Source organism: Eucalyptus grandis, chromosome 10 (genome assembly GCF_016545825.1).
Source record: "Eucalyptus grandis isolate ANBG69807.140 chromosome 10, ASM1654582v1, whole genome shotgun sequence".
Classification (NCBI taxonomy): domain Eukaryota; kingdom Viridiplantae; phylum Streptophyta; class Magnoliopsida; order Myrtales; family Myrtaceae; genus Eucalyptus; species Eucalyptus grandis.
The window spans coordinates 25,535,366-25,560,823 of NC_052621.1; the positions used below are offsets into that span (position 1 = coordinate 25,535,366).

Below are 25,458 nucleotides of genomic sequence, written 5' to 3' on the forward strand. Positions count from 1 at the left end.
TAAATTAAGGAAGAAAGCGAAAGGCTACCGGCACCACTAGGAAGGGGCTAGTGATTTTAGAAGTGTGTCCAGATTGGAGGACCGGTCTGTATCACAGCTGCATCCGAAGTGATTGGGGCTTTTATGGAACGGCAATATCTTCATTCCTTACCGCACGATTCATTTTGAAACGGCCAAATCTGCCCTAAATATAAAATTAAAAAAAATTCTGCGTAGGATGAAAATTACCTCATCTTTCAAATAATCAAAGAAAGTCGGAGAATTTTCACGTTAATATAAGAAATGATGGCAGTTTAAAATTTTGTTCTAAGAAAATTGATTTTTTTTCAAATGGAGGTAACGCGCATAAGTCTCGCTCAAAAGGAATTGGGAACTAGACGTTTTAGAGAAATGGAGTCTAATAGCTCTCCTAGGTCTTTGCTCTCAAGTCAATTGAGTAATTGAGTGCATTGAAAGTTAAAACACTTATCAAGAAAATACAATCATATCATAAAACTTGTCAAATTGGTATTAATCGCATTCTTTAAAAATTTTAGAATTCAATTGTATTGTTGTTACAAATTTTAAATTTTAGAATTCAATCATTTTTTAAAGTTTTAAAATCCAATTATATTTTCACAACAAGTGTCATTATGACTTTCACATCACCTCTTCTTTTTTTTAATAATGCTCAATGCTGGCAGCATTGATTTTCTTTTGGGATTATTGGAGAAGCAATGTAATCATTTTATTTTATTTTTTGGTAGAAGAAGCAATGTAATCATTTGTAGTCCAGATTCTTCCATTTTTGGAATTTGGCCAATTTGAGACCCTTTCGTCACGGCGGCGCTCCGATCCGGTCTGGTCCGGCTGGAACCGTGTGGCCTAGCAGAAGAATCCCCAAGTCAAATCTTTGTCGCTCACCGGGGTGCAATCCGATCTCCCGGACTGGAGCCTGCATCCCCGAGTCAGTCCGTTGACTCTTGACTCGGTTCGTTACCAAGATAAAAATATTTTATCGGAAAACCGGTCAGGTAAAACTTTGTCTCGTTCAAACCCAGTAGCCGTCATTCGAGCTCGAGCTGTCGCTTGAATCGGTCGTCGTCCTCCCGCAGGACAACAACGTCATTTCATCGCCCGTGAATCTCCCCGTCCGTCCGGACATGAAGAGCGAAGGAGACGAAGACGAAGGCTCGAGTCGATCCTGCTGAAAGCCGAACGACAGCCATGAGCAGCGGCGGCGACGGCGACCGCGACCGCCGGCGCCGCTCCTTCGCGGACTTCTTCAAAGCCGCCGCCAGGAGGACCTCCGGAGCTCTCGCCGCGCTCTTCCACCTCCGCCGCAAGCGGACGGCCTCCTCGCCGCCCGCCGTCCCCGGCGGTCCGGGAAGCGGCGGGCAGGTCAGCGCCGCCTCCTGTAAGTCCGCTTTCCGCTCTCTACTCCTCGGCTGATTGGCCGTATCGTGTCCCCGCCCCCGAAAAGAAAGGATTGACGACGTTCTGCAGCTTCTACAGGTACCGCTAGGACGGGCTCGTCGAAGGCGGCGAGGTCGTCTTTCTCGTACGCCTCCTCCTCTGGCTCCTCGATTGCTCCGAGCGGCGGGCTGGTCGCGCCGCCGTGTTTCACGATGGAGGAGATCGTCAAGGCCACGGGGAACTTCTCGGCGTCGAACGTGCTCGGGGAAGGCGGGTTCGGGACGGTCTACAAGGGCAAACTCAGGGACGGATCGCTGGTCGCCATTAAGCGCGCCAAGAAGGTAAGCTTCATGAAAAAGACATGGCTCGAATTTTATTTGCAGTGCTTCTGGAATTGGTGTCTAAGAGGGGAGAAATAGGGAGAAAGTGTTTGGATTGATTTCAGTCATGTAACAGCAGTTGTAGGAAGAGATTATAGGACCTTGACCTTCTGCGGTGGATTTTGCTTACTCGGTTCGAATGGTCTTTGACAGACCATACTCAATCTGCGCGCATCATCTGAGTTCAAGAACGAAGTCCGTACCATGTCGAAGATAGAGCATCTTAATTTGGTAAAGTTGTACGGATTTTTGGAACATGGAGATGAGAAGATCATTGTGGAAGAGTACATTGGCGGTGGAACGCTGCGGGAGCACCTCGATGGTAAGCTAGCCGCATCTTTCATTCCTGAAGCTTGCAATTAAGTATGCATTGAAAAGACCATGTAATTGGTGAGCTTTAAGTCGATATAGGTGAGTGAATACAGTGACGTGTTCGACAATGTTATCGATAACTTACCTCTTATGTCCTTTTCATCTTCTGAACCAGAATAATAAATTTATTTGTAACTCGATCCCGACGGAGATGAAATAGAAGGTGATAGAGAGAGACTCAACTGTAACCAGCTCTTTGCTTCAGATTTCATATGATCGCACAGGCCATAAAATTGGCCCTTCTCAGATGTTATTGTTTATTTTATTTGCTTGCTGTTAGTGCTAGTATTGATTGGGTCGACATCTTCAACCAGAGATAATCCGTTCTTATTCACAAAACACATGTTAGACTTTGGCGGGTTGTAATCATGAATTAGTTTCAGTTGTTCTTTAGACATAGATTTTCTAGCATGATACTGTTCCGTGAGCAGGATTTGATCTTATTATTTTGGGTAGTTCACCAGGTCATTTTTCATATCATGCACAGGGGGAAATGGACTCGAAATGACTGAGCGTCTGGATATTGCAATTGACATTGCTCATGCAGTTGCCTATCTTCACACATACTCTGGTACGTGCACTGGTCCTATCGGTTAATGGGATTAGTACCAAACAATTTAGCTTTCAAATTGAGTAGGCCTTAATGCATCTCAAATGTCATGGATGTGCCCTTTTGTGTTCTCATATATAAGCAGAGAGAACTGGTCGAGAAAACAAAAAAAAATTGATCCTTTCAGCTTTGATGCAGATACTTCTCAACTGACAAATAGGAGAATCTTGAATGTTGGTCAATTACCGGATCATAATTTCCTGTGCCGCCTTTATTGAAAAGTGATGTGTCTTAACACGAGCAATTTTGTTGCAGATCCTCCAATTATACACAGAGATATTAAAGCATCAAATATACTGATCACAGAGAAACTAAGGGCCAAAGTGACGGACTTTGGATTTGCGCGATTGGCTTCTGAAGACCCTAATGCAACACACATCTCCACTCAAGTCAAGGGATCAACAGGCTACTTGGATCCAGAGTACCTGAGGACATACCAGCTTACTGAAAAGAGTGATGTGTATTCATTCGGTGTATTGCTTATGGAAATGATGACAGGAAGACACCCAATTGAAACGAAGAGAACAGCCAAGGAGAGAATAACCATAAAATGGGTATGCATTCTGAATCTAAGAAAAGAACTCTCATTATCTTGATTCTTGAAAGAGAGGAAGGCGAGGGATGAAAATATTTTGTTTTGTTTTATTTCTAACTTTTAGGTAGACAAGGGAGAATATTAGAGTCTATAATGTAGGATTAGAAAATTTAACCCAAGTCATCGGATTACCCGTAACCAAATAATTCCATGGCAGGAACTTTGGACAGAAAGGCAGATCGTAGGAACCTCAAAATTGTGACCAGTAGAAATCTGCCCAAATGTCCGTCGGCACTTTAGCATAATTGCATCCTGGATAAACAGATCCATAGGCATCTGGAATATGTTGATCAAGTAGCACTGGTAGCTCAAATTTATTTCAGAAGACACAGAATGATCTAGCCTTCTTGAGAAGTTTGCATCATGGTATAATAATCCATACACTGTATAAAAACCATAACTAGTTCCTATGTTTTAACGCGAATGAAATCAAGGCAACCAAGTCACTTATGACTTACGAGTTTAGTAAGCGGGCGAATGTTATTTTACTTTCACACCTTCATGAGACACAAGTAGAGATGCATTGTTTCGTATTCTTCATCAATGAAGTGAAAACTCAACAATCCCCTTTAAAGAAAGTCGAGGGACCATGACGTGTAAGCAGACTTTGGGAGAGCATCGCTCTGGTCATTCGAACTTTTGTTGGAAAGACGATCTAATGATATGAGGAGGACCAAGAGTCTATGACTTATCAATATAGGAGATGAACATCCAAGGGAAAAAAAGAGCAGTTTTATTCAGTTGAAAGAGAAGCTTGTATGCCTGATCTGGTCGCATCTGGTGTACATATATGCAGGCAATTCAGAAACTAAAAGAGGGAGAAGCAGTTCTTGTCATGGACCAGCGACTGCGGAGAAGTCCAGCATCCGTCTCGGCTCTGGGGAACGTCCTTAAACTGGCTCGACACTGCATTGCTCCCAAGAGAGAGTTGAGGCCATCCATGCGGAAGTGCGCCGAGGTGCTATGGGAAGTTCGAAAAGAATTCAGGGAAACAACTTCCTCCTCTTTGCCTTCTCCTATCCCTCATTCTGCAAATTATCCTGTTAGGGACGCGAAAAATCATCGCCAGACGTCATTTGGCATTGAAGAGGGTGAAAGCTATAAATTTGTGTCTGCATAACCGTGCTTCCATATATATTCTTTTGCTCAAATGTGTTATATATTGGGAAGGAATCCCTTGGTTTTGCCCGACTTCCCTTCTTTTATACCGATGGATGGGTAAAGCTTCATTTCACAGAACTCGTAAAGCAGAGTGATCACTGGCCACTCCCTTCACATGTTTTGTTCAAATTCTTTTCCATTCGTCTCAGAGGACTAGCGATTTCTGGATTCCGGATGTGAAGAAGCGAGTAAATCCCGAACACGGCAAGGATGGCAGCTGCTTCTCCTGGTTTCATCCTGAGGCTTTATCTAAAAGATGTTTTGAGTGCGAGGAAGGCCGTTGGAATCGGGCGGCACCAGAGACTTTAAAAGCCTAAGTTTTCAAGAAAGGGAACCCAAAACCATGAAAAATAATCCTCGGGAGGATACTGCCGAATCTCCTCTTCGATTACATCTTTTATCTTATTCTTTTGGTTATATGCATTATAAAGTCTTCCATGGCCGTTGATGTGCTCAGTAGTTGACACGAAATGAATTCGGAAATCAATGCATAGCGAAGAGCCTTCTCAAACTGGGTATGGATCCGAGGACTTTGGAGATCGGATTTCCTTTCCTTCGGCAACGGAAAATTCACCCGATCCTATGAGATTTGGAAAGATCGTGATGTTTTAAACATCAAATTGCTAATGCGACAAGGTTCTTTCTCATTATCGAATATTTCATACATCCCGTTCTGACGAGACCCACTTGACCCTCTCGAATCAGTGCCAGGACAGGATGGATGTCGTGCCATGCCGACACGCATGGTCATGTGGTCACTGTCCTAGAACAAAAAATTCAGACTAACCATAAATATGGCCTTTCCCAGATGAATTGAGAATCGGATCCATATAATAGCAACAAGTTCTAAAAACATATGACCATGTAACAGTAAAGTCGTAGTCCGACACATATTAGATAATTCTAACTACTTGAGAAACTGCACGCAGTAACCGAAGAAGAGTCTGCCTCCCCGAGAGGAGGGCTACACAAAATCCTGAACTCCCAGTTCGAAATGCCAAGGACTATCCCAGAATGGACAAACCAGACAACTTACAAGCAAACCACATATCCCCCTCCACAGGAACATTACTTAAGCTGAAGATGACGATGACCTTGGCGTGTTAGACCTTGTGACTGCTCTGGAACTTGCACTAACACTATGGCTCGGAGACACACTCCTAGAAGAATAGCTATCCCTCGAATGCCCGCGTCTGGATGAGTAGCACCGCTTAGAACTCTTCCTTGACCTTCTCCTAGGTTCTGGAGATTCGCTGGGGGAGTATCTCCTCCTCCTCGGCCTCGGGGAATAGCTGCTCCTAGAGTATCTCCCTCTTCCTGGTGAGACACTTCTAGAAATAGATCGATAGCGGCTCCTTCTGTGATAGCGATCATCTGGAGAGTAGTCCCTTGAATCATATGGAGAGTAGGACCGATCACGCCAATACACTGGCGACCTGCTGTAAGGGGAACGGGATCTAGAGTATGATCTTCGTCGACTAGAATAAGGAGAATAAGCCCTTCGCCGACCATAGTAAGGAGAGTAGGATCTGCGCCTCCTGTGGTAAGGGGAGTAGGACCTACTCCTGCTGCAGTCAGATGAATAACGAGGAGACCTGCTCCTACTATAGGGAGAATGGCTTGGAGTCCGATGGGGAGAATAACTAGGAGAGCGCCGGCGCGCTAATAAAACATTAGGAGCATTAGTTAGTGGGCAATCAACAGCAAACAGTCCAAATCAAATAACAATGCCAGCCATCTAACCTCGAATAGTCTTCAACCCCAGATACCTTCCTGGAGTAGGAGTTCTTCCCCTCCTCCTCCTAGCCTGTCATCACAAATATAAATCGTCAGTTACCTGAACAAACAAGGAAATAAAGGCAAAAAAAGTAAGTATACAGTGTCATGCGTTCCTGATGTAGCAATAAGTAAATGACACAAGCAAGATATCTAAATTCAATAGGCAGAAAGAAAAGAGATATGCAGGGCATACAACCCCAGTGATCTGATACTTCGTGTGTTTGATTTGTTTGTTTAGTTGTTTTTGGAATTTGATGAAGAGCTGCTACACACAGCTAACCTGCTGCCACAAAAACTTCAAGTGGAAAGAAACAACTTTCAAATAAACTTATAGCAATGTAATATATGCACGATCTTAAGCAACAAGACCTCCATCAGGAAAAAGAAAAGGATAACTTTCAAAAGAAAACAATTGCTAAACACATACCTTTTCAACAGTGATTACACGGCCTTCAAGCACAGATCTATCTAAATACTTGATGCACCTCTCAGCCTCCTCAACGGTTGACATAGTTACAAACCCAAAACCACGAGATTCCCTAGTCCACGGGTCAACCACGACATGCACATCCACCACCTACACATCAACGAACTAACAGTAAGAGAGGTTTACAGAAGCTCCTAAACAATATTAATACGAGACACAGATCAAGATTGAACTTAAGTCCACCTTTCCCTCGCTTGCAAAATGCTTTTCCAGTTCCCTCTTTGTAATCCGAGGGGACAGTCCCGTAACATACAAATTGTTGCCAGGGTTCTCAACATCCCTTGAAGCACTCCTGATATCCAAAATGGGAGGATTACATCAGCATTCAAAAAACAACACACCAAATGGTATCAGAAAGGAAAGATTATCATTACACTTTACCTTGATCTGCTCCTAGAAACCGACCTCGACCTAGAGATTGACCTACCATACCTCCGGCGAGGTGAAGGAGAACAAGAATAGTCGTACCTTCTGGAGTAAGACATCTGGTAAGAGAAAAAAAAAAAAAGACCCGCATGGTAAATTTCGTATCCACAATGCCATCAACCATGTTATAAGTGTAAATATTTCATTACACCCTCCAGATAAGACGAAGAAAAGCTTGAGAAGATCGGAGCAGACAACAAGTACAGCAATTTATCTCAAATCCCTTAGAACAGTGATTTCTGAACAATCGATGTTCATTCTCTAGACCATAGTCCGCAAATAATTGATCACATGACAGATAAGATTTCATAAGCCTGTTCAACAAAGTAAAATCCAAAACAAAGCTGAAAAACCACCCTTCTGGACATCAAGCAGTAATTCCACACGAGAAACAAGCAAGCTACAAAGACCCTTCCCTTAGCTCCAAGCAACAACCGGAGATTGCCTTTCTTTCCTATTGAATTTCACAAGGGCAGGCAGCCTCTCATGCCCTCTAATGAACCTATAATCCTTTCAATCCTCGTATTTAATATACCTACCAAAATAGGAATCACAAGATATTCTCACCCAAATCATTTAAAAAAAGGGCCCGAGAGAGCAGAAATCTTTTTACATAAAGCAGGCCTCCGACAATAAAAAGGTTGAAACGATCCAGCTACTAGTGGCAGAAACACAGTAATTCTCAAACCCACTACTCCAAATATCCAGCAACGACATCCGGCAAAAATTAGCTCAAAAAGCGCAAGGTCCAAGCAAAGTCAGAGAAGGTCAACCACATCAATCAACAGACCGAGAAAAACACGCATGGTAACATTTTGTTTCTCTCAATTTTTATTCTTTTATTATTCAGAATAAAAAAGAAAAATAAATCCGTTTGATAATTTCAACTTATTTTTCTATTCATCTGAATAAAAATTAGCCGGTAATAAATTTGAAATAAAAACAAAAAAAGTAATTCCCAATAATAATTTCTAGAAATAAGTAATTTCTGTCTTTTCTATTTTTCGTTTGTTCTTTTTCCATGCCGCGGCCATCGCCGGCCGACCGCCGACCGCCAGTGCACGACCGAAGTTTGGCAATCCGTAAGCAAGAAAAAAAATTAAATATAAAAATTTATCAATCGTATTGAACGCATTTTTAAAAATTATTCGAGGGAGTAGAAATTAAAAAATAACAAATTTTAAAAGAAATTGATCAACAAAAGTAAAAAAGTGATCATGCGCACCCTAAATTGCATAACCCGGGGCCAAAAAAAACCGACAAAGCAGGCCAGAAAGAAACTCCCGATTACGCCGTCGCGGGTTCCCCAGAATCCAAAAACTAAACCTCGAACTCATCGAAAACCAATCCATCCCGCTCCGCGATGAACAACATGCATGGGACACACGCGAAATCGAGAGGCTCACCGTTTCAGCGATGATGTCGACCAGCACGATCGATCGGCCGGCAGTTTCTCCCCGCTCGATTCGAACTCCAGCCAATCTCTCCGCAGGAAGATTGCTACTGCAGATATGGCGAATATGAAATACGCTGGCGGAAACGACGCGAGCGGTTTTTATAGGCGGGAGGGTCGAGAGAAGCTTCTAGAGCTGCGGACGCGAAATCCCCTTTTAAATCCATTTCAATCTTCTTCTTCTTCTTTTTCTTTCTTTTTCTTTTTTTCTTTTTTTTTCGCCTTTTTTTTTTCTCGCAGCCGTGGTCCGTCGTGTTTTCTAGTTTTCCCCTTTTCACCGTACAATAATAAGAAGAAGAATAAGAACAGCGATGATGATAACAATAGTAATAGCAAAAATAATAAAAAAATGTTGTTGTTATTGTTATTTTGTATGTTTTTATTTTTATGGTTGTAGCCATTATCAACTTATCTTATATGGTGTGGGATTGGAAAAAAAAAGAACTAGAAGAAAAAAGTAAGATTGTTTGTATGGATAATTTTGTTGAGATAAAATAAGATCTTTAGAAAATTTGAAAGGCTACTTACCTAAGGACATGTTTGGCAACTTGCCAAATAATGTTTGATTATGTTTTGGTGTTGTCGAAAATAAATTTGAAATAGTGTCAATGAGTAAAAAAAAAATCAATTCTTTATTTAGGGAATAATTCTAGAATCAAGTCAATTCAAATTTTTTATTTATCTTTTCTCTTCTTCTTCTTTCTCTCTTCTTCTATCGTCATTGTCCATCACCACCGGTTGTCGGCAACTAGTTGAGTGAGCCTCGCCTTGCTTTGACCTCACCTAGATCTAACAAGGTTGAGCTCGCTTGGCCACCGGTGGGGTTCAACCTCACCAAGCCATAGCAAGGTTGGCATCGCCCGACCAAGGCAAGGCCAACCTCACGATGGCCTAGTGAGGCTTGGCCAACTAAACGTGGCCTCACCAAGGGCTAGCAACTCCCAAGCAAAGATCGCCGACCCTCATCGGCCGGCCGCCGATCCTCATCTAACCGGTCACCGATCATCCAGAGGTTGGCAACTGGCCATAACTTGAAAAAGAAGAGAAAGAAAAGAAAAGAACAAAAAAATAAAAAAGTAATAAAATTATTTAAAAAATAAAAGAAAATTGTTTGAATTATAAATATTTAGAACAATACCAAACGCAATTCTATTCATGGGAATAAATTTTTTTTGACAATTATCAAATATTTTAAAATGCTTAGAAATTATTTTCAAGAATAGAATAAAAAAAACCATTTATGATAAAAACTTATTATCGAGAACAAAATGATTACCTAACACGCCTTTGAGGCACCTTTTGGAGAAATCATCGTGAAAGTACTTGAACCGCAAGAGTGTAGTAGCCTCAAGATTTTTAGTAAATGTCTCCAAAAGTCAAAACATCCCATTTTACGACTATAGTAGGTGCAAAAAAATCAACAAAAAAAGTATTAATTTTTTTTAAATTTATTGTAATTATATAAATTAAGTCTTAAACCTTTCAATTAAATCAAGTAAATCATAAATATTTTCACATTTATACCACTTGAGTTCATTTGGCCAATTTAGATGGATTATCGTTGATGTAGATATCGACGGTCCTAAAGCAAATATGTGACATATTTTCATTAGTTTTATGGTAAAAATATATGCTAGTTATAACGGTTCTTTTGTAGTTACATTAATAGTCATTTGCTCCATTGCTTCTACATTCTAAATTGTATATTTTTCCTCCTTCAATTTTCCATCCACTGAATAGAATTTAAAAAAAAAAAAAAGCTGCTCTACTTCCACACTCAATTACGTACAAAAAGCTATAAATCTAATTTAAAAAGGATAATTTATATAAAAAATGGAAATAATTCCACGTGCGCGTGCATAGTATATAAGCCAAAGTTAGCTTTTCCATTATAGGTATCGTCTATACATTGCTTGATTATTGTAGTTGTAATGCGATCAAACTTTAAAGGAAAAAAAAAAGTAAAATTGGCCAAAGAAAGACATAAAAAGGTAAAAAAACATAGCTATCTACTACTCGACGAAAACTAACGCTTGGTGAAATTCATTGGTTGTCGTTGGAGTGCAACAACCGACTCCATCGTTTTCTGATTTTCTCTTTTTAAATTTTGAATAAATATTTAATTCCAATTATTGAAAGAATAAATTTGCAATTCGATATTTTGCTTTAAAAAAATCCGTATAATGTTCAAAAAAGAATATAATTGTGAACATTTTATTTCCCCCTTTTTTACTAAAGTTATTCCTAGCATTCCGACATCTGCCAACTTCCTCTACCACCACCACTCCTTCTCAATCCCACTTCCCTTAATATCCAATCGCAATCTCATCCTTCCCTTCTTCAAAGAAGATTTTTGTGGACGAGACACCATTAACACGAGTTGCCCATAAGGATGTCTGAATTCCATTTTTAGGGCCATTTTGATTGAATGCGACTCCGGATAATAATTACTTCTCAAGCATTCTTCTCCTCTCATCCGCCGTGGCGGCACCTCCTCCATCGATCCCCACATGCTGGCCAAAATGGGTAGGAGCGAGATAGCCGAGCTTCCTATTCGGCATCTCGCTTTCATCCTCCCTCATTGGGCGCATCATGCTCCACAATTGAAATGCCGTGGGAGCTCATCGTGGTCTGTTGAGAAGATGGATCGGTACCTAACCCCTCACCCTATTTTCAGTGAACTCCCCCCTGGACCACATCGTGGAGAACCGCAGAAAACGATAGGTTGCATCAGGACCATCCACGAGAGATATCAAAGTCTCTAGGACTATCCCAGGCTATATCCATCAGTACAATGAAACGTCTGATGGAGGTCGAAGCCAGAGATAGAAAGTGTTAAAATCGCGACAATTCAACAGTGTTTCTCCACCTATATTAAACAGTCCATTGCCATTTGTTAGGAATCAGACGACAGAAATTGAGCATCGATCTGATAGAGTTGATTACTGCCAACTACACATACAAGGTCGCAGAAATTACTCCACCAGGAAAACATTCTCTTTTCCACCAAATGCCCCGATGATGCATCAGCAATTTTCTCGAAACAAGTTTGGTACACAAGCAGCAACGCTCTTCAAAGCTGGAATAGTCGGTTCAGTGATGGGAGGGAGAGTCTTGGGAAGGCAGAAGAGGCATTTTCGTGACTGACACATGAAATAATTTTCCCCATAGAAGAGCCAAAATCGAAACCTCGAGAGAGAAAAATAAATCCAGCTTCTGCCTCTTCTGCCTCTTCTGCCTTCCCAAGACTCCCTCCCATCACTGTGCTGATTAACCCAGCTATGAAGAGCACTAATAAAGCAATCGATGAACCAGAGTGGTGCTATGTCACATTCAAAGTTCAGCTAGCATGAAGTCACAAAATAACCCGGTCTTAATAATCGAAAAGCTCAAGAATTAGGCAAACTACAATTATTAGCCTTCTAAGGGCCAGATTGCAAAAGGCCTTACAACCAAAACAAATGTCAACCATACCTTAGCAGAGGAGAAACAAAAAGCATGTTATACAATTCCAGCCGAAGATCAACAATAAATTACTAAGAAGGCACTGGTGGAGCAGAGCCCCCAGGTGTAGATCCCGAAGCTGATGGTGGTGCAGGTGGTGGAACAGGTGCAGAACTTGAGGGTGCGGATCCAGATTGCACAGGATGCTGCTGATACTGCTGAGTTGCCTGAGGGGGATGCGGTGGAGGCACCGTTGATTGGTTCGGCGGTTGGTATTGCTGATAAGGAGGCGGGGGCATCATATAACCATAAGGAGGGTAATAATGGGAATAATATTGCCCATGAGGTGGGGCCATCGCGGGGTAAGCATAATGCTGCCCCTGTTGCTGCTGCTCTGAAGGTGGCCTGCTCTCACTTGACCCTGAGGGCCCACTGGAAGACCCTTCCTGGGAAGGAACAATCGCACCCATCCTTTGGGGGTCCATGGAAGGGTAATAGGTTCTCTCTGGTTGAGGTGGCGGTAGCATGTTGTAGTATTGCATTGCAGGGCCTTGGTCCTGGGAGCCAGGCGCTTGCATTTGGCTCTGTTGCTGAGATATAACTGCCCTTGGTAGCAGCCCACTATGAGCAACAGCTGCCTGCTGCCGTGCAGCTTCCGAACCTTCAGTTTCTGGTTTTGGGGCTTGAGGTCTACCCCACATCAGCTTCAGCCTTAATCCCTTTATCACTAGTTTATTTGAAAGCTCCTCCGCAGCTTTTTCTGCACCTTCCCTTGTCGTGTATGTCACAAAAGCGCATGCTCGTTGTAGCACCATCCTTATAGACTCAATTTCACCATGGGCGTAGAAATTATCCTTCAAATCCTGCTCGGATACCCTTGCATCAAGGCCACCCACATACAGGGTTCTGATGCTCTCATCCTCGGGGGGCTCCAATGAGGGCATCTCCCCAGCCTTGTTGAGCAGCTTTAGAGCCACCGGATCATTTACTCTGGACATATTTATGCAAAAATCCATTAAGTTAAGCAACCAAATTCTGACATATATGCAGTTTTTAATGAGTTTATATGCTAACCATGTGAACCAAAAAAGAAAGAAATTAGGAAAGAGATTCTACTAGATGGAGATGACATTGACAGAGGAAAGGGTAATAGGTGTTGTATACATAAAGACAATATCAAGCAAATTGCAGTGCTCCCTATTAAGGTTCAACTATCAAAATACCTTCATTATTCTTATCAACCTTCGCTTATGCTCATCAAGAAGTTTGAGTAGACTACATAATCAACTAGATGGTCAGGTCAAACATTACCCCATTTTTACAAAATTGCAAGGGAAATGAAAAATTCAATTTAACAGACAATTCTAGCTGACATGTTTAACAACGATAAATGCAAGGGATGACAAGCTTCACCCGGAGCTACTGAAACCTTGCCAATATTTCACTTCTAGCGGACCTATCTAATGGGACTATGCTAGGAATCAGTATCTACAGCCCCCATGCATCCTCTCTCTTTATTGCCACGTAAAACTAACACATTAAAGAGAAATACCCATAATATTGCAGTACAAGATTCTTGAGGACCATAACTCAACACAATAGCATCAATTTATGTTTTTAAAACCCTCTCAAAAAATGACTTGCAAAAAAAAGAAGAAAAGAAAGAACAATCTTCACTTCAGTTTCAAAAGAGCATAGAACTAATTGCAAAAGATAAAACAATTTAAGCATAAACCATGAGATGAACTTACCCAATTTTCATACAATGAACTCTTTCAAAGATGCAAAAATAGAAGAAAACTTTGGTGGAATAACATATAAATTCTCGACTAAAAGCTAGGTCAAAACTTAAAACCAAAATGCATAAGATTTTGACAGAAAAAGGCATTAAGTTATGTAGCTTTGCTAAGGGAGATAACAACATACCACACACCCAAGCAGATGAAAAGACAAAAAACAAGAAGAAAACATCAAAGTGATATCAAACAATGAAGGATATCGTATGTTTGTCAGAAGTGAAAATGAGGGAGGGAGTGAAAGTTTTCAAAATTCCCCCTCTTTTGTTCTCATTTTTTTTTTTTATAAAATGATTCCCATTTTCTTCACCCACTACCCACATTCCTCACCTCTCCCTCCTTCCCAAACAAATCATTAAAGTCTCAAATCATGAACATACTTTTGGTGACATATTTAACTTGCAAAGAGGCTTTCTATTTTGCACCCATACAGCTCGAGGTCAAGAAACCAGGAAACCATGAAAAATGTTTGTCCAAGGGCAAGAACATGGATATGGATGGAAAGCAACTAACCGAGAAAGTTTTGCACAATAAATGCAATGCAAGGCAAGAGACATACCCATAGTAACGATCTTTTATATTTTGCTGAGACAACTCCCCAGTTACTGGCATTTCATGCCTATATGGACACTCAGCACCTCTGGTACACTCCCCTCTAATGTAGAAGCTGCAAACATGTGCTCTGTTTCTTTTGTAATATGGCGTTGTTCTTTGAAGTTTCAGAATAGTATCATTAGCCCGAACCTTTCCATATGAGGATTCATAATCTAATCCAGCCCTAGTCTGCACAGAAATGGTAACAAGTTTCGTGATAATATTAAACTGCTGGGAAGACTTACTATCAATCTCCAAATCAAATTACTTCATGGTTAAGCATAAAACACAAAGGTCCACCCCAAATAATAAAAAAGAACAGTAAGCACATGCGAAAATACATTAGTACAACCTACATACTAAAGATCGGAATCATATTAAGGTTTTTGTACTTATCACAGACAAGTGCACCCACTAGCAAAACATTATCATCCAAAGACCTTTTCAGCATGGGTTGAAGCCTGTGAATGTAGTGCTATCCATGCAAGCCATGGGGTGGTGCAATCCTATTAATGAACAATATGAAACATACCATTTAGGAATGAAACTTCTCACCCCTGGCACCAGGATCATACTTAACCTATGACGCTACTCAACAAAGCTCTAACTAATTAAAGATGGACATGATAGTCAAGGTTCTTAGCCAGTCATAAACAACTGCAATTACCAGAAAAAAAATTCTTATCCAAATATATCTCTGTACAGTCAGAGTATGTGTATACCGTGCCATCTCTAATGCAACTCAAACCCATTTTATAGAAAATATGACATGTTCAAGCACGAAATCTCTCATCAGCACCATATTATATCAGCTACATCTAGCCTAAGAACCTCCCTTTAGCAGGATATTTTCACGAACCTAGGGATGTCAGCAACAATCATCACATAGTGCGATAAATTTGTACCTACTGCTCTTAACAGCCTCGCTGTTTCCAATATTCTCCTAATTATTATTTGATTGCAGATGGATGCGCGTGAAAACATAACGTGCAACTGTGCCAGCAAGTAAAAATGTGGAATCAGTGCGGAGGGGAAGAGAGAGTACCTTTCGATCGTGCTCCTCTGCAAAGTACTCCCTATTAACATCACTCTTGGGAATGGCGTCATGTGAGCTGATGGATAAGGCAGTATCTCGAACCTGAACCGGCAACCCATATTCAAGATCCAAAAGGCAGACTTGACAGACATTTTTCAACTTACAACAAGTCTGGCAAATCTCGGTTTTCTTGTATCTTGCATCGCGACCAGGTCTCCACCTGAAAACCGTAAACGGACGCTGGCAGATTTTGCACTCCTTATCATACTGTGCCTTTGTCTGCATTCAAGTACATACGCCCAACAGCACACAGAGAAAGATAGGTCAGATGAAAACAAATCAGAGAATGGGCATTACAGACACGTCGACCCAGCAGCTAAGGAACCTTAAAAAGGAGAAATTGCAGGATGAGCTGCCGATGACAGACGGTTAATGAGGTAGAATATAAAGTCAAGAAAATGGCTGACAATTTTGAGCTCGCAAAGAGATGCTACAGGCCATGAGACGTACGTATTCGTGATCAGTGATCCAAGCCAACGCCGTCTCGAGAAAACCAGAACCCAAAAGGGGCCGAAACCTCAAATTGACAACTACAATCGCAATCCATCGAACAAGAACCCTCGTTCGGGAAGGAAAAGAAAAACAGGTGGATAAACACGAAACTAGGGCAAAACGAATCGAGGGAACGACCGACCTACGCAATAAACCAAGAGAACGGATCCAGAGGCGGCGAACACAAAACCAAGAGAGGCGGAGCAAACAAATGAGAGATGCGATTGGAGGAGAGAAGGAGAAGAAGAAGGAAAAGATCGTTACCATGCGAACGTAAGGGTTGTCGCCGAGGCAGGACTCGCAGATGATGGGGAAATCGGAGCGCTCCCATCCGTCGGCCTCCGCGTCCCTCAGCAGCCGGTGCGCCATCGGAGCCCGAGGTGGCCTTAGGGTTTCGTCGCCCGAGCTTGGATTCGGCGCTTACTCGCGCTGCTTCGTCTCTCTCGCTCCGCCTCTCTAGATTTACGGATTGATTGCTCTGTGGATTAGGGTTTGATCGGAAGTAGAACGCAGCGCAGTGCAGAGGCTGTAATGGCGAGAGGAAAGGGAGGGAATGGGGATTATATGATTGTGAAATAAGGATCGAACTTTGATACGTCGAGTTTAGCTCTTTTTTTTTTTTTCCTCTCTCCTTTGGCTTCAAAAGGATAATACCATTTAAAAGCCCCACGAAGAAATATCTTGGTATCTCGACGCGTTTGCTTCATTATCCAATTTTCATTATCCAATTTTCGAACCACCCGCGAGGGTGGCTCCGCTGGTAGCTTCCAGGACTTTCACGTTGGAGGTCGGAGTTCGAAGCCCCTACGACGCAAGTGAAGTGAGGAGGTAGGTGGAGACACTTGGCGACTTATTCGGAGTGCGTGGGTGGTGGTTTCCGTCCCGGGTTCAGGCCAAAAAAAAAATGAAAAAAAGATAGGGTTAATATTTTGAAAACCCAAAATTTATACACTTGTGACAAATTTACCTCAAACTATTTTTTTTTATCATGAAAAACCCCAAACAAGTACACCTGTGACAAATTTACCCCGTGATCATAAAAAACCCTAAATTTGTACATTTATGACAAATTTACTCCAAACTAATCTATTTAACCGCGAAAATCCCCAAACTGGTAAATTTGTGACAAATATACCCTCTATTAAATTGTATTAATACCACAAAAAAATCACAAAAATTGTAAATTGTGACAAACGGAGCGTAAAATCACAAATTGATATACTAGTCAACTATCACGTGTCATTTAACTTTTTAATTTCATAGTAAATTTAATGAAAACTAATATAGGGTAAATTTATCACAAGTGTACCAGTTCGGGGTAAATTTGTCAAAGGTATACTAGTTTTGGGTTTTTTATGGTCAAAAAAATAATTTGGGGTAAATTTGTCACAGGTGTACCAGTTTGGGGTTTTTCAGGGTATTAATAAAAGATATTAAAATTGTACTTTAGCATGTATTCACTCAAAATTAATTTTCGTCTCATATCATCCAATATTTCAAACAATGCATATATATGCTTACAATTACAAGATAAATCTAATATAAATAATGATAGATCTAAACTTATAAAGTTCAAGTGAGTTGACATGTGCACAATTTAGTGGATAAATTTGAATTGGACTCCTAGAGGAGTGCGTTAATGAAAATATACCTTTTAGTACCTTAACTTGATTGACCTATTAACTAATTAACCACGTCATCTTTTTACCAAATTATAACTTATAAAGTTTTCTCCACCAAGTGTTTATGCAATGTTTCTTGGTATTTATTATAATCCTAAAACATAGCTTCACCGTTTAAATAGAATAAGCAAATCGCAGCACAAAAATAATATAAAAGAACCAAAACTAATTCATCAAAACAATAATGAAAGATACAATTAAAAGATAAAGTGCAATACATTAATCAAATAAAAGTGAGTCAAAAAAATATAACATGACTTTATTATTATGCTTCAAAACAACAATTTGGCACCCCTCGACAGCCCCCGATCCGTTAGGGTCGCCAAAGTTCGCTTACCTTTTCACTTTTCCTTATAACATGTCACTCTGATACCATTTCAATTGCAGCGGGTCCATACAACCCTGGGGTTTACATTTTTTTTTTTTATCGGTCCCTTGCGCAATTCAACTAGCGAAGCACATCTATTAACTCCTTCCATATATACATAAAACAATGCACACCAACTAAACATTTATAAGTAAAAACTGTATACTTTTATTTACTTAAACTAGATGGACATCATTCATTGGTACATCAAAATGCCGTAGTCTTCTATATTCGGCTACACTTCAAAAGATTGTCGACTTCTCCTCCAACAATCATACACTTAAAGTCCATCAATCAGTGTCGGCATCCAAAAGTTCATTCCTTTGCTATCCTCCTCCTTGCGGTCATATCCAATCACTTGATCCATCTACTGGTAATAGTGGCAGCAGATAGGGGTGAGCGGTTCCAGGTTCCAGGTTCCGTTTGGAACCTGAACCTACCCGTGGGAACCGAGAACCTGGAACCTACCCTGTCACAGGTTCCAGGGTCGGTTCTAGGTTCCAACAGGTTTTTTTTTTTTGTTATTTTCATATTTGAACTATAACATATGCGCACATTACCCAAAAAAAATATAACGTACGCGCACGTTACCAAAAAAACTATAACGTACGCGTACGTTACCAAAAAAACTATAACGTACCCGCACGTTATCCAAAAAAAAAACTATAACGTATGCGCACGTTACCAAAAAAAATATAACGTGCATGCACGTTACCAAAAAAAAATATAACGTATGTGCACGTTACCAAAAAAAACTATAATATATGCGTATACTACACGGTAACTGCCCACATCTTAGTAAATATACCAATGCCAACTATCAAGAATTTGGACATACATAATCAAAACTAATAAAAAGCTTCCAAAGAAGTTTCTAAAGATATGAAAAACCAGAAGTGCCAACAAAATCTCAAATTTTCATCTACTCCGTAGTGTGAACTCTGCAACATTTCCATGTGATTCCTTTGGCACAGCAAAACCTTGTAAAGACATAAATACAAATCAATCAAAATCCTAAGTAAAGATACAGAAAAAAAAATCAATATTGATAATACTCCATGAAGCATGCCATTTTGCCCATCTAAAGGCTCCTAAATTTTTTGACAACATAGTTCAAAAATTCAATGTACATAAAAATGAGCTTGTATTAAAATTACGACAAACAAAGTTGTTCATCAATAAGCCAACAAAAAACATTGTTTTACTTCTCAACCGTTGGATTCATTGCAAATGCGACACCACCAACTTTATTTATCGACCATAATCTCCGCATTAAGACCAACAATATCTAAAAAAGAGAGGAAGAGATTAAATAAAATATTCACTTATCAGATATACAAAAAGAATTACAATATATAAAGATATAAACATTACTTACCCAACTCAAATTGTTCTGCGTTCTCAATACACTCTTCAACATCAAACGGTACACGAGCGGCTTTCAACCAATCTTGAGTGCAAATCAAAGCTTCCACTACTTTTGGAGTTAAAGAACTCCGAAAGCCATCAAGCACACGACCCGATGTACTAAAAGTTGAATCTGAAGCAACGGTAGTTACAGGAATTGACAAAATATCTCGAGCCATCAAGGAAATGATTTTATATTTTGAGCCATTAGTCTTCCACCAAATCAAAATGTCAATACTAAGATCCTTTTCATTTTTTTGGAAGATACTCATCAAGCTCGGACTTGTTGCCATTGCTCCCTTGTTCATTCGAGTAGAAAAACATTTTCTTCCAATCTTGGGCGTTATGCTTCTTTATTCCTTCGCTACCACTTGTATCGGTATTGGAATTTGAACTACTACTACTTACACCCAAATTATGGCCACCAAAATCTTGATCACTTGAAGTAAGAGAAGATTGCTTATAAAATTCATACAAACGCTCCAATGTATCCTTCACCTTGTAATGCATCTCTTTAATTTTCGATTCATCATCATAAATTTGTTCATACAAGAAACTCACATAATTTAACTTGGCTTTAGGATCTAACACAACCGCAATCAACACCATCATATTCACTTTATCCAAGCTTCCATAATATTTGTCAAATTTTTCTTTCATTTTCACACCCATATTTTGAAGCTTAGGATCCGAAGCATTGACCGCATCTTTCAAATTTCTATAAAAAAGAGCTATTCATTCAAAATAATCATTTGAAGTAACATATGACGTCCTAGACATCTGATTGGTGACATCATAGAATATTTTGAGAAAATCTAAAAAAATAATAGCATTTTCCCAATCATCTTCACTAGGAATTTCATAATTAAGCTCACTTACAAAAGATGCATCGTGATCTTCCATCCTTTGGAAAGCTTTTCTGAACTTTATGGCGGTGTCTAACATGAAGTAAGTGAAGTTCCATCTAGTGGTGACATCAAGAACTACCGAACCCTTATAAGTGATCTTTTCTTTCTCAATGCAAGATTGAAATACTTGGGCTCTTGTGGGAGAACTCCTTACATATCTAACCACATTTCGAATACGTGCAATGGAGTCACGTACCATAGTCAAGCCATCTCTCACAATCAAATTTAATATATGAGCTGTACACCTCATGTGCAAAACACTACCATATAATATCAACGACTTTTGTTTCGAAAGTTTATCCCTCAAATAGCTAACCGCAACATCATTCGAGCTAGCATTATCCACGGTAATTGTCGACACTTTTTTTTTTCTATTCCCCACTCCTCAATGCATCCATCCACCATTTTTCCAATCCCCTTACCCTTGTGACTATGCATCACCACAAAATTGATGATTCTCACAAGTAATTCAGATTTTGATTGGAAGTCCATGTATCAGTCGTGAGTGCGATCCTAGAATTAATCTTTCCAAAATAATTCTTCAAAGAAGTTCTTTCACATAAAAACAACTTCATGTAATCTTTTGCCATTGTGAAACGTGATATATGTTTGAAGAGAGGTTGTAACTCACTAACATATTCACGAAATCCAACACGCTCAACCAAGGAAAAAGATTGTTCATCAAGGATGATGAACCGAGCAAGCATTAGCCTACAACGTTCTTGATTAAATGCCTATGTTGATAAGACGCTACCAGTACTAGAATCTCCTCCTCCCTTGCCAGCCATGTTGACATTACGTGGTACAAAAAATTTCTGCCTCTTATCTAGATTACGGAGAAATCTCTTGCATGTGGTCAAGTGCTTCCTCATTACAGAAGTACCGTTAGCAACCCGGTACTTAAGTATTGACCCATAATGAATGCACTTCACTTGATATATGTTTCCATCCTTATCACTAATTTTCGAATAATGATTTCAACATTCGGATGTATGTTTCTTATCATGGGAAAGATGAGAACCGGGTACCTTATTTGTGGCACACGAGGTAGGGGGTACCTCTTCTTCAATTTCACCGTTGGAAAACTCCAATTCCGTAATCGGAGTCATCTCATCACGTCCCTCCACCCCCATTGACATGTTATCTTGATACATTAACTTCGCACTGCACAACAATAATAGAATATAATTAGAAATTTCAAAACAAATAGCAAATTAGAAAGTAGAAATAAAACACCACTAGAACAAGAATGTCTAGAGGTAAAAGTTTTGAAAACAATTTCGATTAAACCCTTAAATAAACTCAGAAAATTTTGAAATTTGGACACGTTGTATTTAAGACCTAGAGGTACAAGTTTCATGAAGAAATTGTAGTCCAATTCGTTCTGGATTAAAAGATAAAATTGATTTACTTTTCCTATTCTCTACTTGCACAGTTTTGGAAACATTTTTGGTTAAATAGGCAAATGAACTACAAAAATTACGAAATTTAAATATGTTGTAGGGAAGACATGAAGAGAGATATTTCATGCAGAACACATTTCCAAAAGAACCTCATACAAAATGATATAGTCCACGCATTGCAACTTACAAGATCCGAACACATCAGATTGCACAGTTTTAGAAACATTTCCGATTAAATACCCAAATGACCTTAAAAAATTATGAAATTCGACTATGTGATAGCCAAGACCATAAGGTAGATACTTCATGAAAACATCGAAGTCAAATTCGTCCTAGATAATTAAATATGGACTGTTAAAATCCCTGTTCGTACTACCGTAATTCCAGATCTAACCATCTCCAAAGGACCACAATTTCACCTACCTATTCTTGTTTTTTTTCTCTAAATTTTTTATATGTTGTACCTCAGGATGTCCTTTACAACTTTTGTTAAGAAACCGAAGTGAAATTTCGACAAAAAGGTTGCCTTACAGTCCATGCATTCATCAAGGGTCGGTCCCATAATCTCCAGATCCAGTCTTTCCAAAGAATAACGATTTCACCCACTTATACTTGTTTGTTTTGTCCCAAATTTGAGTATGTTATACTTCAAGAAGTCCTTTACAACTTTCATTTATAGGCTGAAGCCAAACTTCAACTAGAACATTACATACAAGTCACTAGAACATCGAAGGTCGAGCTGTTTTTCTCGAGAACAGTACACTAGACTAGAGTCTAGAGCACCACTCCCACCTCAGTGGATCATCTTTTTCGTTTTTCCTTAAGAAAGGCAGCTTAAAAACCATGCAAGTCAATGAAATCAACCATAAAATATGCGCAAGAACATATCTACATGACTTCTATCTGCATAAGGAAGAAGAAAATCAATTGGGCGTCCGATGCCTCTTACTTTTCTTCAAGAAAAACTTGGTATCGAAAATCGACCACTCCCAATCAACAGACAACAATCCCAAGAAACACTAGGATCAGAACGAATCAAGACCATCTTGAAACCAGGATGAGACCAAAAGAAATAAAAAATAAAAAAAGGGAACAGAGACACACAAAAAAAAAAAAACAGAGCTGCTCTACCTTTCCTATTCACAACTTGCGGAGATGGGCGGTGCGGCGCGGAGATGGTCGGTGGCGTGGAGATGGCCGGCGGTGCAGAGACACGGTGGTGCGGCGACTGGGCGAGTCTGAGAGAGAGAGAGGGGGCGGCTACGGCGCGGAGATGGCCGGTGCGGCGCGGAGATTGCCGGTGGCGCGGAGATTGCTGGCGGCGCGGAGACGCGGCGGTGCGGCGTGGAGATGGGCGGTGCGGCGACTGGGCGAGTCTGAGAGAGAGAGAGAGAGAGGGGCATCCGCTTTTTCTGCCCTAAGTAACCGGAACCGGAACTCCCGGTTCCTAGAAAAAGGAATCGGAACCGAAACCGGTCCCCTTTGGAACCGGGAACCGAACCCTCCTCCGGTTCGGTTCCGATTCCCGGGTAACTCGGGAACCGCGCTCAGTCCTAGTAGCAGAGGTGTCTTATCTAGTCTGAAATATTGATCCCCGAAGGGGTGAGTACAACTACTCAACAGATAAAAGACCAATAAACCACCCAATGCATCATGCCACACAATCATCACAATCATAGCATTACATGTCATTGAAATATCCATGCACAATTTACCTTGGTATCATGCACATGTCATCATATCTCATGTACATACATCATCATATAGTCATCACCATCATGTCATACACTTACCATCATCATTACCATGCATCCATGCACATATCATCATCATATTACATGTACCATCATCATTACCATGCATCCATGCACTCATCATCATCATATCACATGTACCATCATCATTACCATGCGTCCATGCACATATCATCATCATTATCATGCATCCATGCACTCACCATCATCGTGTCACATATGCCATCATGCCATAGGTGCACATACATCCATGCACTTACCATCATCATGTCACACATGCCATCATGCCATAGGTGCACATACATCCATGCACTTACAATCATCATGTCACACATACCATCATGCCATAGGTACACATACATCAATGCACTTACCATCATCATGTCACACATACCATCATGCCATAGATGCACATACATCCATGCACTTACCATCATCATGTCACATATGCCATCATGCCATAGGTGCACATACATCCATGATTCATATCATCCATGCTATCAAGCATACATCACCATGAGATTCATCCATGCCTTCATGATTGCATTTTTAATATCAAATAGCATCAATTTATTTTCATAAGCCGATCATGCATCATGCCGTATGCATACACACCCATGCACATGATTCACTTTCAATTATTATCTTTCACAAGGATTTCATCAGTTTTTTTTTCCAGGGATCAATGTTTGCATCCCACAATTTATCGCTCGCATCCAATCGGGCATCCGGCCCCCCTACATTCCGGGCATCTCGTATCCCAACTAGCATCACGAGAAACCTCCGGGCATGTATCCAAGATACAACCGAGCATCCGGCATTTACACTCCCTGGCCGGGCATCTTGCATCCCAACTAGCATCGCGAGGCATCCCCCAGGCACAAACCTCCAGGGCTTTCGGAATTACGTACCGCCATACCACCAGGCACTCCCCCTGGAATTACGTACCGTATACCACCGGGCATCTTGAAACTCCCGAGGACCCTCCGGAATTACGCCACTAGGTCACTGGGCATCCGGCACCTCCACATTCTGGGCATCTCGATACTCCTAGGGCATCATCAACCGCCTCCAACAGTTTCCTCATTTATCATTGTTCATGCTCACCAATTTATGTCTCAAAATTAGCATGGCATATGATGTAATGGCAAACAAGACCACTTTCATCTTTTGATTCATACATGCATCTCCAATCATCATCATACATGCAGCAAGACACAATCATTCATAACAATACAATTCATGGAGTCCATGCAATTTAGAATAGTCCATTTATCATGCCTTTTGAAGTTTACCAAATTCCAGTTTGTACCATTTTAGAAAACATTTGAATTAATGCTCCATTCGTTTCGCGGAAAATAACTTCCAGGAAAATATTTTCCGAAATTTCCGGTGTTCGGATGGCGGAAAATAAATGGTCAAGGAAGATATTTTCCGGTCAAAGGAAAATTTGCCCATCATTTTTCGGAGGAAATCTTTTCCCGTCGCGTGCTCTCATCTTTCATTACTCATCTGTTATGCCCTCTTTCTCGTTCTGCCCTCTTTCTCACAAAACCTAGGGCTTCTGATCTCGTCCTCGTCCTCCTTTGACGCCGACGATTAGCGCAGCCGGGCCGGCGTCCGGGATCTCCACCCTCACGAAGCCCTAGGTTTCGATTTTCGTCCTCCTCCTTCGACGCCGACGATTAGCAGCAGCAGGGCCGGCGGTGCTGGATCTCCGCCCTCACGAAGCCTTGTGATCTCGTCCTCCTCCTTCGACGCCGATGATTAGCAGCAGCGAAGCCTCCCCCTCGTCCAGCGGTGCTCGATCTCCGCGACCAGCCCTGCTTCCTCTTCACTGCTGGTCAGTTCATACTC

General features: G+C 40.7%; 3 protein-coding genes across 9 annotated transcripts; 1 reads left to right on the forward strand and 2 right to left on the reverse strand.

Moving 5' to 3' along the window:
* Nucleotides 1-805: 805 nt before the first annotated feature.
* On the forward strand, nucleotides 806-4,591 carry LOC104422414 (calmodulin-binding receptor-like cytoplasmic kinase 1). Of its 4 annotated transcripts, XM_039303619.1 has the most exons (7): nucleotides 806-1,013; nucleotides 1,095-1,396; nucleotides 1,486-1,736; nucleotides 1,929-2,097; nucleotides 2,635-2,718; nucleotides 3,013-3,311; nucleotides 4,149-4,591. In XM_039303619.1, the coding sequence occupies exons 2-7, from the start codon at nucleotides 1,207-1,209 to the stop codon at nucleotides 4,470-4,472; spliced, it is 1,317 nt and encodes a 438-aa protein (XP_039159553.1). In that variant the 5' UTR covers nucleotides 806-1,013; nucleotides 1,095-1,206; the 3' UTR covers nucleotides 4,473-4,591. The 4 variants fall into 4 exon arrangements, with proteins under 4 accessions (XP_039159553.1, XP_010033039.2, XP_010033036.2 ...); XM_010034737.3 differs by lacking the exons at nucleotides 806-1,013; nucleotides 4,149-4,591 and adding an exon at nucleotides 3,510-3,821 and having other exon boundaries at nucleotides 1,021-1,396; XM_010034734.3 differs by lacking the exon at nucleotides 806-1,013 and having other exon boundaries at nucleotides 1,023-1,396.
* A 705-nt stretch (nucleotides 4,592-5,296) lies between these two features.
* LOC104422415 (serine/arginine-rich splicing factor SR45a) lies at nucleotides 5,297-8,767 on the reverse strand. Of its 4 annotated transcripts, none has more exons than XM_018863976.2 (6): nucleotides 8,612-8,766; nucleotides 7,161-7,264; nucleotides 6,963-7,071; nucleotides 6,720-6,869; nucleotides 6,257-6,320; nucleotides 5,297-6,175 (listed from the first exon to the last, which is right to left on the reverse strand). In XM_018863976.2, the coding sequence occupies exons 2-6, from the start codon at nucleotides 7,262-7,264 to the stop codon at nucleotides 5,586-5,588; spliced, it is 1,017 nt and encodes a 338-aa protein (XP_018719521.2). In that variant the 5' UTR covers nucleotides 8,612-8,766; the 3' UTR covers nucleotides 5,297-5,585. The 4 variants fall into 4 exon arrangements, 2 of the variants coding, with proteins under 2 accessions (XP_018719521.2, XP_010033040.2); XR_005547041.1 differs by having other exon boundaries at nucleotides 5,984-6,175; nucleotides 6,489-6,869; nucleotides 8,612-8,767; XR_005547040.1 differs by having other exon boundaries at nucleotides 6,013-6,175; nucleotides 6,257-6,869; nucleotides 8,612-8,767.
* Nucleotides 8,768-11,983: 3,216 nt separating this feature from the next.
* LOC104430071 (zinc finger CCCH domain-containing protein 40) lies at nucleotides 11,984-16,687 on the reverse strand. The gene is made up of 4 exons (XM_039303618.1): nucleotides 16,345-16,687; nucleotides 15,538-15,807; nucleotides 14,458-14,681; nucleotides 11,984-13,092 (listed from the first exon to the last, which is right to left on the reverse strand). Exons 1-4 carry the CDS (start codon nucleotides 16,447-16,449, stop codon nucleotides 12,195-12,197), a joined length of 1,497 nt encoding a protein of 498 aa, XP_039159552.1. The 5' UTR covers nucleotides 16,450-16,687; the 3' UTR covers nucleotides 11,984-12,194.
* Between the last annotated feature and the right edge of the window lie 8,771 nt (nucleotides 16,688-25,458).

Excerpts from the sequence above, each read along its gene's own strand:
- LOC104422415 (XM_018863976.2), bottom strand. The coding sequence starts at position 7,264 with ATGTCTTACTCCAGAAGGTACGACTATTCTTGTTCTCCTTCACCTCGC. Across the intron at positions 7,072-7,160 it reads GTTTCTAGGAGCAGATCAAG|GAGTGCTTCAAGGGATGTTG; the intron begins GTAAAGTGTAAT and ends TTTGGATATCAG. Across the intron at positions 6,321-6,719 it reads GTGTAATCACTGTTGAAAAG|GCTAGGAGGAGGAGGGGAAG; the intron begins GTATGTGTTTAG and ends TTGTGATGACAG.
- LOC104422414 (XM_039303619.1), top strand. The coding sequence starts at position 1,207 with ATGAGCAGCGGCGGCGACGGCGACCGCGACCGCCGGCGCCGCTCCTTC. Across the intron at positions 1,737-1,928 it reads CCATTAAGCGCGCCAAGAAG|ACCATACTCAATCTGCGCGC; the intron begins GTAAGCTTCATG and ends GGTCTTTGACAG. Across the intron at positions 2,719-3,012 it reads CTATCTTCACACATACTCTG|ATCCTCCAATTATACACAGA; the intron begins GTACGTGCACTG and ends ATTTTGTTGCAG.
- LOC104430071 (XM_039303618.1), bottom strand. The coding sequence starts at position 16,449 with ATGGCGCACCGGCTGCTGAGGGACGCGGAGGCCGACGGATGGGAGCGC. Across the intron at positions 15,808-16,344 it reads ACAACCCTTACGTTCGCATG|ACAAAGGCACAGTATGATAA; the intron begins GTAACGATCTTT and ends ACTTGAATGCAG. Across the intron at positions 13,093-14,457 it reads ATAAAAGATCGTTACTATGG|AGTAAATGATCCGGTGGCTC; the intron begins GTATGTCTCTTG and ends AAATATGTCCAG.